The 15254-nt window shown below is 40.8% G+C and overlaps 1 protein-coding gene across 1 annotated transcript; it reads right to left on the bottom strand.

The window, feature by feature from the left end:
* Positions 1–237: 237 nt before the first annotated feature.
* LOC139454012 (uncharacterized) lies at positions 238–9903 on the bottom strand. The gene is made up of 4 exons (XM_071235486.1): positions 9611–9903; positions 7580–9146; positions 2643–2934; positions 238–2164 (listed from the first exon to the last, which is right to left on the bottom strand). The coding sequence occupies exons 1-4, from the start codon at positions 9901–9903 to the stop codon at positions 522–524; spliced, it is 3795 nt and encodes a 1264-aa protein (XP_071091587.1). The 3' UTR covers positions 238–521.
* Between the last annotated feature and the right edge of the window lie 5351 nt (positions 9904–15254).

Genomic DNA, 15254 nt, shown 5'->3' with positions numbered 1-15254 from the left:
TTTCAGGTGATTCTGTTGAACACTGAGGCTCATATTTTACTTACATTCGTCCCATCTTCTGCTTATTGTTCTCAGCATAGCAAGCAAGGATAAGTGTCATGTAAATATCAATCCTACACCACCATAGCTCACACCACCTCTAGTTATAACGCCGAAGGATTAACTCGATGTTGCACTCGCGTTATGATTACAAACAGAAAAAACACATCATACGGACGATCTGGTATTCGGAAATAATTGATCCACTTTAATTCGAAGTTCATAATATATTATATTAGACAATGCTCAGAATAGATCTCAATACGAGCAGTACACGGAGAATGTGTACACAAGTTAAATCTTCATTCATCACATTCAAATAGTAAGGCTAAGATGAGAGCTTCAACACAAATGTAGAATGTGATTTTACCAAATACAGTGAAATGTGCTTACAGGTAAATACACAATGACACATATCACTACACTTAAATCACCCAACAAAAACGTGACTATAGTTTATTGAAAGGAGAATTGTGACATGTTCACTCACATGTAAATACCTTCACCGAATCTAGTGTACACGCGTACACACGCCCACGCCCACAAACACACACTCCATGTGGATTCTGGACACCATCCAGTATTGTCAGTATGTTTCTAACAAACTGTCCTGACTCAGTCAGATGGATGACTCTGTGCAGATGGTAGTCTGTCACCAGGATGTCGCCTGTGCTGGTACTTGTGATACCATGTGGATACGGGTATGCGTCTCCTGTAGGGCGGTAGGTGAACTCCTCATCTCCCTCGGGAGTCAGACACACGACACACTTGGATCCACTGTCACACACCAGGATGTTTCCTGTCCTCGTGGTACAGAGGAAGTAGGGATACTTCAAGATGTATCTACTAGGTTTGCCTGGACAAATTGACCTCAGCACGTGTCCCGCCATATCCAGGATATCAACACAGGGAGGGGAGTTGGAACCTGCTGCTAGTGTTGATGGTGTCAGAGACGTTATACCCCAGTACTCTTTGCTGGTTGTGATGGTTGACAGCAGTACCAGGTCAGGATTGACTTGTACTGTTACAATCCGTCTGTTATCTGGCAGAGTGACAACCACCTGGTTGTCCTTTAACTTTGTTATAGCCCACGGACGACAACCCACACTGAGCCTGCTGTGACATGGCTGCTTGTTCCTGTTGTAGAAGGACTTCACACTGTTGTTCAAGTAGTCTGTGACTACCACTGTGTCTGTACCAGTCACCGCTAACACCGTCACGTCATTGGAGTATGCCCCAGATGTATCTCCTGCTACTCTGATGTTAATGGTGTCCTGTAACACAGGAGTAGCCTTCAGGTCCAGCACACACCCATACAGGACGTCTATCTCACCCAGCTGTAGATCGTCCAGTGCTCTACTCAGCTTGTCCGTGTCCTGTCTGAACATGATCCTGGCTATTCTTCCCTTCTCCTTCACGTCTGCGACTCCGACAGCCTCCACATCACCGGCCTCACATCCCTGGTACATCTCATACACACCCATGTCACACTCAGATTGTAGAGTCTGGTCTATCAGCTCTGCCTGTTGTTGGTACACCTGTACTGACATCTCACCTGACTTTATGTCTGCCTTCAGTTCTCCAATGTGTTTGTCAGACATTTCTTTCAGTTCAGCCAAAAGTTTCCATTCCTTGACTTTGATCATCTCTATTGCTTCGAGACTTGCAGACTTGATATTCGATTCTATTTGTAAGAAAAGTGTTAATGCTTCATTGACTTTGGAGTTTTGTTTACCAATATGTGTTTTCATCTCGTCCTGTTTCTTCAACAAATCCTCTTTATTCCTTCTTAACTCGGTTTTCATTGCAGGAATCTCTGATTCAATTTCAACAACCAGGTCACATTTCTTGTGATGGATTGTGCAGCATATCTGACAAACTGCTGCTTTACAATCTTTACAAATATATTTGATATTTTCATCTTTGTGAACTTTACACATGACCTTTTTCTTGACCCTAACCTTTGTCTCTCTAGACATATCAACTACGTCATGGTGACGGGAAGATGGAATTCGTCTGTGTACTCGAATACATAGTTCACAGAGTGCGTCGTCACAAACAGAGCACCAAGATGTAGCTGGAGTTGTCTCCCCTTCCTCCTTGCAATAACTGCAGTGAGTCGTATCTGAAATAGGAATGTAATCATGTAGAGATAGTAACAGTTCTAGATCACAATCTATTACAGAACTTATGTGGCATATCATGTACATCACTCACGTGGGTGAGACAACATGCATCAATAACATCCCAATACGACGTAATGTAAAAAAGTATGTAAATAACATTGGATTTGTCTCACTGATAGAAATCGCCATATAGATATAGATTTCAGAAGAAAACAGCAATTGTGTCTGAGATAGACCTAAGACCATCTCCCTTTCGAATCACGTCAGGATAATCGTTGTTACTTGTTAAAACAGTGTACATGATACGAATTCATAGTCTACATACAGCCTACAAAGAACTTAATAAATGACTTTCGATATATTTTGAAACCATACAAAATATTTTCCTCGCTCAACACACATTCCTATAATCCAGTCAGGTGTGGAGTTACCTGTTTAGAAATAACATTTATATTCATACAAACCACAAACGCTCACCTTTAGATCCGGGGCCAAACGAGTCCAAGAGTCCCTGGATGACAAAGATAGGCTTGACGTCATCTGCCCACTCCTCCACTGGTCTCTCAGGGGCAGACACTTTCGTCATCTTGCTGCAGAATGGACACAGGAGAGACTTGGCACTGATGGCTTCTGGTCTGGTTTTGGTGTAGTTGACGACACATTTCCGACAGAAGGTGTGATTACATACAAGTGTACAGGGCTTGTCAAACACCTCTGTACATATCGTGCATGTCAGAAAGTGTTCTGTTAACTTCTGTGAGGTCGCCATCTTACCTAGAAAAAGACAAACCAGTCGTGTATTGGCTGTGTACAAAACATGCACGTCTAATCCACAGCCCGAGCTTAACACTCTTAAACACTAAGGCCGACTTCGGTTGTGATAATTTACTCTCCCGATCAAAAATGTAAAAAAACGATTGTGTATTAACCTATTCCCCAAACTGGAATCTTCCAGATCTTGAAAACATAAACCAATATCCCGTTTAATAAAAACGTCATCGCACACATTTATAGATGAGTCCAACTTTTGCTTACTGTACCTGCGTGTGTGGTTTGTTTTTGTTATGTGTGTATGTGTGTGTGTGTGTGTGTGTGTGTATGTGTGCGTGTGCGCGCGTGCGCGTGCGCGTGCGCGTGCGCGTGTGTGTTTCTCATCTTTATAGCCACCCGTTCACCAGTCTGTATATATATATATATATATATATATATATATATATATATATATATATCATCTCACTATGGAAATAAATTAAATATTTTCCGTTTCGTTAAAACCAATCTTCCCGATATTTTATCTGCAAGATATTCGAAGACAATATATGACTGTAGTTACACATCTTGTAAGCCCCCCGCCTTTCCCGACTTTAGCCTGGATACAGGAACCATTGAACTACCCATATAACACATTAACAATGTCGTCAGTTCATCAGGACATGTACGTCTCGAGATTCATAACCAGTTTTGAACACATGAGGTGGTACCTTAGTAGTTTTGTTTGGTTGTTTGGTTGGTTTTAGTCCGCTTGCTGAAGTTGGAAAATAAGTAAAATATTGATGGCCTGACAGTACGCGTTTGTTATGCAATGCATGTCATGGTGACACCGAGAACTCAGAAACAGTGGCCTCTCGAAGGCAGCTCGGGGGTTGTGCTTGTCAAATCATTGTCACACGCGGGCTTTACAACATGAAGTGTGTGCACTTGTGAACCGTGTGCAGTGTATCGATCACGTGACATAGTTATGGGGTGACACCAACTCATTACCATATCGAAAGTAGCAGACATTATTACAGTTCACATACTATAGAACCATATCAGATGTGAAATAATACAGTTATGTGGAGGTATTTTCCCGTATGGTTTACTGAGGCATTTGTCAGAGATTATGTCAGTAACAATAACTGTAACAGACACACGTGATATATACATTCATATACTTCGGGATCGGTCTCAGTATTGAAGACAAGTGGCCGATCAGAGTATTTAATGACTGTGGATCTTTAAATTATCCCGGTTAGCCTACATGTTATATTTAATTAGATGCCCGGTCATGAGAATCTGGCAGGAGATGACTGTATAGTTAGATGAACCCTTGTGGTGTTACCAGTACAAAGCAGGACAGGTTTGTAGCGTTATAAGTGAAGCAGACACAAGCCTTGTGACAACACACTTACCCGAGACAAGCAGGTTACCGGTGTCCAGGGAAATTGAGCAGCCGGTGAGATCTATCCTAGAGGGGTGTGGGCGTGATTCGTTCGTTACCAAATCGAGTCATTGTGGGACAAGCTGCTTGCAGGTCACAGAAATAGGGGCGAATGGAGGCGAATAGGTGTTTTGTACTTGTTCTAAACACACTGGGTCTAGATTCGATTATTTAAAGGCCACTTTCATGGAGCTGGAATAATCCTGAGTGCCGCGACAACAACAAACAAACTTACAGACTGACAGCTGTAATATTGATGACAAGAAAACTACAATTATTTACTCGAGAATATGTTACGATACTCTCCTCTTGCGGGTTTCCTTCACCTGTTTAACATAATTATTTACCAACATACAGTGGCTAATATCTCTGTAAGCTGCTCGCAAACTAATTCTTTCAAGCTCACTTGGTGGGTGCAATGTACAATAAACAAAAAGTCGTAAATGCTGTATGTTTCTGTACTTTGCATCAAGCATCGATAGCACAACAGTGATTACATTTCCGTGTTATCACACGCAAATCACAAAACATCGCATCACGATTTATTACCATTGAACCGCTCAGTTCCAGAGTGAATGTGGCAATTCCTCCCAACAACGAGAGAGCTATTGGTTCTATGCTTCACAACACGCCACAGTTTAGTAAATTTAGCAAAACAATTACTGTAACTAATGCTTAGCAGCCGTTGGGACCAACTGATCACCAATTTAGTCACCTTCTATGACGTACAGAAATCAGCTGACGGAAATTAAGTAACATTCTAGACTCGTTTGGCTGTTTTCGTGTTCCACGTCATATGATCCGCCTATCTAACTCTGACTTGACTCTCCTGGGCCTGAATCCCCGGCAGGACACGTGGCAGAACAATGGAACTTCAATCCGCATCAGTGTCGTCGGAATAACGTCTTTAAAGCTGTGACACAACAGTGTTTCTCATTCGTGTTTTCCAGCGTGACGAGCAAGGATTACCGTCTCGTAAAAATATTCATCTTACACAGACATATCTCACAAGATCTCCAGGATACAGAGTAGGAATAGCTCCATAACAAACTGACATTATGATAACAAACATGTCACATGGATTTATTTTCAGATATAATTCCATATGATATAAATATATAATTTATAGAATCCACATACGTTCAAAATAGGTATGGTCATTATTTAAAATTCCATCACAATTCCATATAAAATTCAGATGTGTTCTACTGTGCGATATGTTCATGTTAGATTCATACAAGCAGTATGTGAACAGCTGTAGCTGGCTATTTAGATTAAATATAAATTGTGCAAAAAATTACACACCTTGTCCAAATGGATATCTATTCATATCATTCAAATAGTAAGGCTTGGGTGAGAGATGTGCGTTGAACCATCAGTCTACAATATCAAACGACACACGTTTAATAAACGTTAGCAAAAAATGTATATTCTTTTCTTAAACGGTGGACTTACAGATACTTTAACTCCGGTTTATTAAGAACGTCCCAAATACGAGGCTGCCAACCCCCATTTTGGTGAATGGGATTTAGGGGTCTATTTAGAGTGTATTCGGTACTCATCGATGTGTACTCATATAAGATCGTATTTGGTATGCAGGTTCAACATTTATTCCCAAAAATTGGTGTACGCAAAGGTTTTCTTCATATATTTCTTTTTTTCTGTAATTTTACTTGAAATCGCACCCTTTTCCCAATGCTTTGAGATTTGTGATGAGTAGCATTCTGGTTTCACGAATACGAAAATGAGACTGTAAACGGTATTCGGGACTAAGAAGAGGGTGGGGTTGGCACCCTAAAACTGTAGAAAGATTCATCCAGGTAACGGTGTCTGGCCCAGAAAGATTAGTGACCTGGAATCCCCACGGAATATGTTGATATACTTCTAGCGTGTTCATGTAAACCCAGTCTTGGCAGAGCTGTATTAGGCGTTGAACAAAGAGGCAAATGTTCTTGTTTCAATACCCAAAATACTTCAAACTAGTTTCTAAAAACATCCTTAATAAATGTGGGACGCTGTTCTTACTATCAATCATAGGTTTGTCTGGTCATAGCTGGAATATTGCGGAAAACAAGAAGCAGCCTATTGAAGGTCTTCCCGTGGTGATTCCGGATTAGTATAGGTATTAGTATAGTCGAGGCGACCAAATGGATATGTTCAGGCTCCACCACTTGGTTGATTCAGTGTCATCGTGACCCAACGACTTTGGATGTATCTCGGGATGTCAATCACTTGTTTCTCGCGTCCATACTCGATTATCTACCGTCATGTACATGTATCTTGAATATCGCAACTTGACCAACGTAGAATTACAGTGGATACATTTATTTGTAACACGCATAAACGGCACACTCTGTGGTAGGATGTTCACGGCTTCAAGTGCATTCGTTCACTGCATTTTATGGCGCTTCAAAAAACATTGCATCACGATATATCTCCCTTAGACCGATCAACGGCCAAGTGAATGTAACACGTCCTCAATGCAGGAACAGGAGAACAATCAGTTCTGTGTTTCATAACGCGAAACAGTTAACTAAAGCTACCTTAACAATAAGTACATTTAATGTATTTATGTACAATAAAAATTTGAGGTGATTCTGTTGAACACTGAGGCTCATATTTTACTTATATTCGTCCCATCTTCTGCTTATTTTCCTCAGCATAGCAAGCAAGGATTACTGTCATGTAAATATCCATCCTCCACCGCCATAGCTCAAACTACCTCAAGTTATAACACAGAAGGATTAACTCGGTGTTACACTTGCGTTATGATTACAGACATGAAAAACACATCATACGGACGATCTGGTATTCGGAAATAATGAAACCACTTTTATTCGAAGTTCATAATATATTAAATTAGACAAAGATCAGAATAGATCTCAATACGAATAGATCAGTAGACGAAGAGCCATGTCTTGCTACTCAGATAACACATAAAATGTATACACAAGTTAAATCTTCATTCATCACATTCAAATAGTAAGGCTAAGATGAGAGCTTCAACACAAATGTAGAATGTGATTTTACCAAATACAGTGACAGTTGCTTACAGGTAAATACAAAATGACACATATCACTACACTTAAATCCCCCAACAAAGACGTGACTATAGTTCATTGAAAGGAGAATTGTGACATGTTCACTCACATGTAAATACCTTCACTTCATATGGCATACACACGTACATACGACCACGCCCACCAACACACACTCCACTTGGAAACTGGACACCATCCTGTGATGTCAGTATGTTTCTAACAAACTGCCCTGACTCAGTCAGATGGAGGATTCTGTGTAGTGTTTGGCCTGTCACCAGGATGTCGCCTGTGCTGGTACTTGTGATACCAAGTGGATACTGCAGAGCTGTGTCTCCTGTAGGGCTGTAGTTGAACACCACACCTCCCTCGGGAGTCAGACACACGACACACTTGGATCCACTGTCACACACCAGGATGTTTCCTGTCCTCGTGGTACAGAGGTAGAGGGGATGCTTCAAGATGTATCTACTAGGTTGGCCTGGACAAATTGACCTCAGCACGTGTCCCGCCATATCCAGGATATCAACACAAGGAGGGGAGTTGGAACCTGCTGCTAGTGTTGATGGTGTCAGAGACGTTATACCCCAGTACTCTTTGCTGGTTGTGATGGTTGACAGCAGCACCAGGTCAGGGTTGACTTGTACAGTTACAATCTGTCTGACACCGATCACAGTGACAGCCACCTGGTTGTCCTTCAACTTTGTTATACCATACGGACTACGACCCAGGCTGAGCCTGCTGTGACTTGGCTGCTTGTTCCTGGTGAAGAAGGACTTCACACAGTTGTAGTTGCAGTCTGTGACTACCACTGTGTCTGTACCATTCACCACTAACACCGTCACGTCAGTGGAGTGTGCTCCATCTCCAGCTACTCTGATGTTAATGGTGTCTTGTAACACAGGAGTAGACTTCAGGTCCAGCACATCCTCATACAGGACGTCTATCTCACCCAGATGTAGATCGTCCAGTGCTCTACTCAGCTTGTCCGTGTCCTGTCTGAACATGATCCTGGCTATTCTTCCCTCCTCCTTCACGTCTGCGACTCCGACAGCCACCACATCACCGGCCTCACATCCCTGGTACATCTCATACACACCCATGTCACACTCAGATTGTAGAGTCTGGTCTATCAGCTCAGCCTGTTGTTGGTACATCTGTACTGACATCTCACCTGACTTTATGTCTGCCTTCAGTTCTCCAATGTGTTTGTCAGACATTTCTTTCAGTTCAGCCAAAAGTTTCCGTTCCTTGACTTTGATAACCTCTATTGCTTTGAGACTTGCAGACTTGATATTCGATTCTAATTGTGAGTAAAGCGTTAATGCTTCATTGACTTTGGAGTTTTGTTTACCAATATGTGTTTTCATCTCGTCGTATTTCTTCAACAAATCCTCTTTATTCCTTCTCAACTCGGTTTTCATTGCAGGAATCTCTGACTCAATTTCAACAACCAAGTCACATTTCCTGTGATGGATAATGCAGCATGTTTGACAAACAGCTGTTTTACAATCTTTACAAATATATTTGATATTTTCATCTTTGTGAATTTTACACATGACCTTTCTCTTGACCCTAACCTTTGCCTCTACAGACAGGTCAACTACGCCATGGTGACTGGAAGATGGAATTCGTCTGTGTACTCGAATACATCGTTCACAGAGTGCGTCGTCACAAACAGAGCACCAATATGTAGCTGGAGTTGTCTCCCCTTCCTCCTTGCAATAACTGCAGTGAGTCGTAAATGAAATACGAATGTAATCATGTAGAGATAGTAACAGTTCTATATCACTATATATTACAGAACTTAATGTGGCATATCACTCACACGGGTGAGACAACATGCATCAATAACATCCCAATACGTCTTAATGTGAAATATTATGTAAATAACATTGGATTTTTCTCACAGATAGAAATCGCCATTTTGATCTCAGAAAAAAAGCAGCGATTGTGTCTGAGACAGACCTTAGACCATCTCCCTTTCGAATCATGTCCGGATAATCGTTGTTACTTGTTAAAACAGTGTACACGATACGATTTCATAGCCTCCATACAGCCCACAAACACCTTAATAAATTACTTTCGATATCTTTTGAAACCATACAAAATATCTTCTCACTCAACACACATTCCTATAATCCAGTCAGGGGTGGAGTTACCTGTTTAGAAATAACATTTATATTCATACAAACCACAAACTCTCACCTTTAGACCCGGGGCCAAACGAGTCCAAGAGTCCCTGGATGACAAAGCTAGGCTTGACGTCATCTGCCCACTCCTCCACTGGTCTCTCAGGGGCAGACACTTTCGTCATCTTTCTGCAGAATGGACACAGGAGAGACTTGGCACTGATGGCTTCTGGTCTGGTTTTGGTGTAGTTGACGACACATTTCCGACAGAAGGTGTGATTACATACAAGTGTACAGGGCTTGTCAAACACCTCTGTACATATCGTGCATGTCAGGAAGTGTTCTGTTAGCTTCTGGGAGGTCGCCATCTTACCTAGAAAAAGACAAACCAGTCGTGTATTGCCTGTGTACAAAACATGCACGTCTCATCCACAACCCGAGCTTAACACTCTCAACACTTAGGCCGACTTCAGTTGTGATAATTTACTCTCCCGTTCAAAAATTAAAAAATATCGATTGTGTATTCACCTATTCCCCAAACTGGAATCAACCTGATCTTGAAAACATAACCCAATATCCCGTTTAATAAAAACATCATCGCAGACATTTTAAGACGAGTCTCACTTTTGCTTACTGTACCTGTGTGTGTGTGGTTTGTTTTTGTCGTTTGTGTGTGTGTGTGTGCGCGCGCGCGCGCGTTTCTCATCTCTATAGCCACCCGTTCGCCAGTCTGTGTATATATATATAGATCTCATCTCACTATGGAAATAAATTAACATATTTTCCGTTTCATTAAAACCAATCTTCCCGATATTTTATCTGCAGGATATTCGAAGAAAAGACACGTCTTTAGTTTCGATTCTACACATCTTGTAAGCCCCCCCCCCCCCCCCCCCCCCCCCGCCTTTCCCGACTTTAGCATGGATACAGGAAACATTGAACTACCCATATAACACATTAACAATGTCGTCATGTACTTCTCGAAATTCATAACCAGTTTTGAACACATGAGGTGGTACCTTAGTAGTTTTGTTTGGTTGGTTTTAGTCCGCTTGCTGAGGTTGGAAAATAAGTAAAATATTGATGGCCTGGCATTACGCGTTTGTTATGCAATGTATGTCATGGTGACACCCAGAACCCAGAAACAGTGGCCTCACGAAGGCAGCTCGTGGGTGGTGCTTGTCAAATCAGTCACAGGCTGGCTTTACAACATGAAGTGTGTGCACTTGTGAACCGTGTGCAGTGTATCGATCACGTGACATAGTTATGGGGTGACACGAACTTTTTACCATATCGAAAGTAGGAGACATTTTTACAGTTCACATACTAGCATATCAGATGTAAAATAATACAGTTATGTGGAATTATTTTCCTGTATGGTTTACTGAGGCATTTGTCAGGGATCATGTCAGTAACAACTGTAACAGACACACGTGATATATACATACACGTACATCGGGATCAGGCTCAGTATTGAAGTCAAGTGGCCGATCAGAGTATTTAATGACTGTGGATCTTTAAATTATCCCGGTTAGCCTACATGTTATATTTAATTAGATGCCCGGTCATGAGAATCTGCCTGGAGATGACTGTATAGTTAGATGAACCCTTGTAGTGCCACCAGTACACAGTAGGACAGGTGTGTAGCGTTATAACTGAAGTAGACGCAGGCCTTGTGACAACACCCTTACCCGAGACAAGCAGGTTACCGGTGTCGAGGGAAATTGAGCAACCGGTGAGATCTATCCTAGAGGGGTGTGGGCGTGATTCGTTCGTTACCAACTCGTGTCATAGTAGGACAAGCTGCTAGCAGAAATAGGGGTGAGTGGAGGCGAATAGACGTCTTGTACTTGTTCTAAACACACTGGGTCTAGATTCGATTATTTAAAGGCCGCTTTCATGGAGCTGGAATAATCCTGAGTGCCGCGACAACAACAAACAAACAGGAAAACTACAATTATTTACTTGAGAATAAGTTATGATACTCCCTTCTTGCGGGTTTCCTTCACCTGTTTAACATAATTATTTACCAACATACAGTGGCTAATATCTCTGTAAGCTGCTCACAAACTAATTTTTTCAAGCTCACTTGGTGGGTGCAATGTACAATAAGCAAAAAGTCGTAAATGCTGTAGGTTTCTGTACTTTGCATCAAGCATCGATAGCACAACAGTGATTACATTTCCGTGTTATCACACGCAAACGTATATGTATATTGGATTACTTAATGTGCAACAGGGGCGGTCGGGTAGCCTAGTCGTTAAAGCGTTGGCTCGTCACGCCGAAGACCCGGGTTCGATTCCCGACATGGGTGCAATGTGTGAAGCCCATTTCCGGTGTCCCCTACTGTGATATTGCTGAAATATTGCTAAAAGCGGCGTAAAACCACATTCACTCACTCACTATGTGTAACATATATCGACAGCACGAACAGTGATATCCATGTTTTCACATACAACATTCATCCTTGAAGCATGTATTTTACACTGCTTCAAAAAACATCGCATCATCATCATCAATCAATCTTTATTGTATGAAAGGCCATTGGCCCATATACACATACAGATAAACAATATTATTTACAGCTGTACAGCGCATTTTATAATTATTTGATAACTAATATGATGCTTGACATATAATAAAGGTATTGTAATAACATTGGTAATAACCACAGTGGCAGCAGTAGTAGTAAAAAATACAAAAGGAATACAAAAGGAATGGAATGGAAATATGAAGTTTTACGTCGCAAAGGCTTTCAGCCATAGCGCGACATTCAATACAGAAGGATCTATCAGAAATATACTCATCATGTCAGGACAATTTGACAATTTAAATGTATATGCATTTCTAGTTATCACACGCAAATCACAAAACATAGCATCACGATTTATTGCCATCACACCGCTCAGTTCCAGAGTGAATGTGGCAGTTCCTCCCAACAACGAGAGAGCTATTGGTTCTGTGCTTCACAACACGTCAAAGTTTAGTAAATTTAGCAAAACAATTACTGTAACTAATGTTGAGGAGCCTTTGTGACCAACTGATCACAAATTTAGTCACCTTCTATGACGTGCAGATATCAGGCGACGAATTTAAGTAACATTCTAGACTCGTTTGTTTTTTTTCGTGTTTCACGTCATGTGATCCGCCTATCTAACTCTGACTTGACTCTCCTGGGCCTGAATCCCCGGCAGGACACGTGGCAGAACAGTGGAACTCCCATCCACATCAGTGTCGTCGGAATAACGTCTTTAAAGCTGTAACAAAACAGTGTTGCTCATTTGTGTTTTCCAGCGTGACGAGCAAAGATTACTGTCTTGTAAAAATATTCATCTTACACATACATATCTCACAACATCACCAGGATACAGGGTGGAAATAGCTCCATAACAACTGAAATTATGATTACAAACATGTCACATGGATTCATTTTCATATATAATTTCATATAATATAAATATATAATTTATAGAATCCACCTACGTTCAAAATAAGTACGGTCACTATCTAAAATTCCATCACAATTCCATGTAAAATTCAGATGTGTTCTACTGTGCGATATGTTCATGTTAGATCCATACAAGCAGTATGTGAACAGCTGTATCTGGCTATTTAGATTAAATATAAATTGTGCAAACAATTACACACCTTGTCCAACCGGATATCTATTCATATCATTCAAATAGGAAGGCTTGGGTGAGAGATTAAATACTTAAGAAATAAGTGGGAGTTGTTTATCGTCAAATAAAACACTGTAGGGAGAATAAACCATGAGGCCAAAACGAGTGGTCAAAAGTTTGGTGCAGTTGATGGACAGGTGTCCAGTTCTTTAGAAAAGCAAGTCATTAACTATTTAATACTTAGTACTTATCTTAAAGTATGAATTCAGTCTTAAATTATTACATCAGTGCAATCCAGCAGAACGTCGGATGTACTTATGGACCAAATTCAAAATATCTAAACATATCTCAGTTCTAACCTCTCGTATCAAATGCGTATCTGTAGGACTCTCGTTTTAAAACTTTATCCACGTTCAACCATCAGTCTACAATTTCAAACGACAAACGTTTAATAAACCTTAGCAAAAAATGTAGATTCTTTTCTTTAACTGTGGACTCAATTAATTTCAGGGCTCACAGATACTGTGCATACAAAAGATTCTCAACTTTAAGTCCGGTTTATTAAGGACGTCCCAAAAACGAGGCTGCCAACCCCCATTTTGGCAAGCGGGATTTAGGGGTCTATTTAGAGAGTATTCGGTACTCAGCGATGTGGACTCATAGAAGATCGTATTTGGTATGCAGGTTCAACATTTATTCCTAAACATTGGTGTATGCAAATATTTTCTTCATATATTTCTTTTATTTTATTTTTCAGTAATTTTACTTGAAATCGCACCCTTTTCCCTATGCTTTTGAGATTTGTGACGAGTAGTATTCTGGTTTCAGGAATAAGAAAATGAGACTGTAAACGTTATTCTGGACTCAGAAGAGGATGGGGTTGGCACCCTAAAAATGTAGAAAGGTTCATCCACGTAACCGTGTCTGGCCCGGAAAGATTAGTGACCTGGAATCCCCACGGAATATGTTGATATACTTCTAGGGTGTTCAGGTAAACCCAGTCTTGGCAGAGCTGTATTAGGCGTGGACCAAAGAGGCAAATGTCCATGTTCTTGTTTCAATACCCCAAATACTTCAAACTAGTTTCTAAAAACATCCTTAATAAACGTGGGACGCTGTTCTTACTATCAATCATAGGTTTGTCTGGTCATAGCTCGAATATTGCGGAGTGCGGCGGAAAACTACAAGCAGCCTATTGAAGGTCTCCCCGTGGTGATTCCAGGTTAGTATAGGTCTTCAGCACGCTATACTTGTCGTTCGAGGCGACCAAGTGGATGGGATGGTCAGACCCCGTCACTTTGTTGATTCAATGTCATCGTGACCAAACGACTTTGGATGTTGCTCGTGATGTCAATCACTTGTTTCTTGCGTCCATACTCGATTATTTACCGTCATATATATGTAGCTTGAATATTGACCAACATAGAATTACATTGGATTCATTTATTTGTAACACACATAAACGGCACACTCTGTGATAAAATGTCCATGGCTTCAAGTGCATTCGTTCACTGCATTTTATGGCGCTTCAAAGATATTGCATCAAGATTTATCTCCCTGAGACCGATCAACGGCCAAGTGAATGTAACACGTCCTCACTGCAGGAACGAGAGAGCAATCGGTTCTGTGTTTCATAACGCGAAACAGTTCAGTAAAGCTACCAAAACAATTAGTACATTTAATGTATATATCTATATACATCTATATCATGTGATTGTGTTGAACACTGATACTCATATTTCACGTATATCCGTCCCATCTTCTGCTTATTGTCCTCAGCATAGCAAGCAAGGATTACTGTCATGTAAATATCCATCCTACACCGCCATAGCTCACACCACCTATAGTTATAACACAGAAGGATTAGCTCCGTGTTACACTCGCGTTATGATTACAAACATGAAAAACACATCATACGGACGATCTGGTATTCAGAAATAATGAATCCACTTTTATTCGAAGTTCATAATACATTAAATTAGACAATTCTCAGAATAGATTTTAGTGATACGAGCAGTACACGAAGAGCCATGTCTTGCTACTCAGATAACACATAAAATGTTTACACAAGTTAAATCTTCATTCACAATTCATTCAAC

Source organism: Haliotis cracherodii, unplaced genomic scaffold (assembly GCF_022045235.1).
Source record: "Haliotis cracherodii isolate W230 unplaced genomic scaffold, xgHalCrac1.p SCAF_10, whole genome shotgun sequence".
Classification (NCBI taxonomy): Eukaryota; Metazoa; Mollusca; class Gastropoda; order Lepetellida; family Haliotidae; genus Haliotis; species Haliotis cracherodii.
Note: the sequence above shows the minus strand (reverse complement) of the source record. Positions and strands in the feature narration are given on the sequence as shown.

Bases quoted from the DNA above. Each gene is read 5' to 3' on its own strand.
- LOC139454012 (XM_071235486.1), bottom strand. From the start codon at position 9,903: ATGGCGACCTCCCAGAAGCTAACAGAACACTTCCTGACATGCACGATA. The intron at 9,147-9,610 runs TGAGAGTTTGTG...TCGTATTTCATT, and splicing joins TTTGGCCCCGGGTCTAAAGG to TACGACTCACTGCAGTTATT. The intron at 2,935-7,579 runs GTGTGTGTTGGT...TTTCTAGGTAAG, and splicing joins GTGTCCAGTTTCCAAGTGGA to ATGGCGACCTCACAGAAGTT.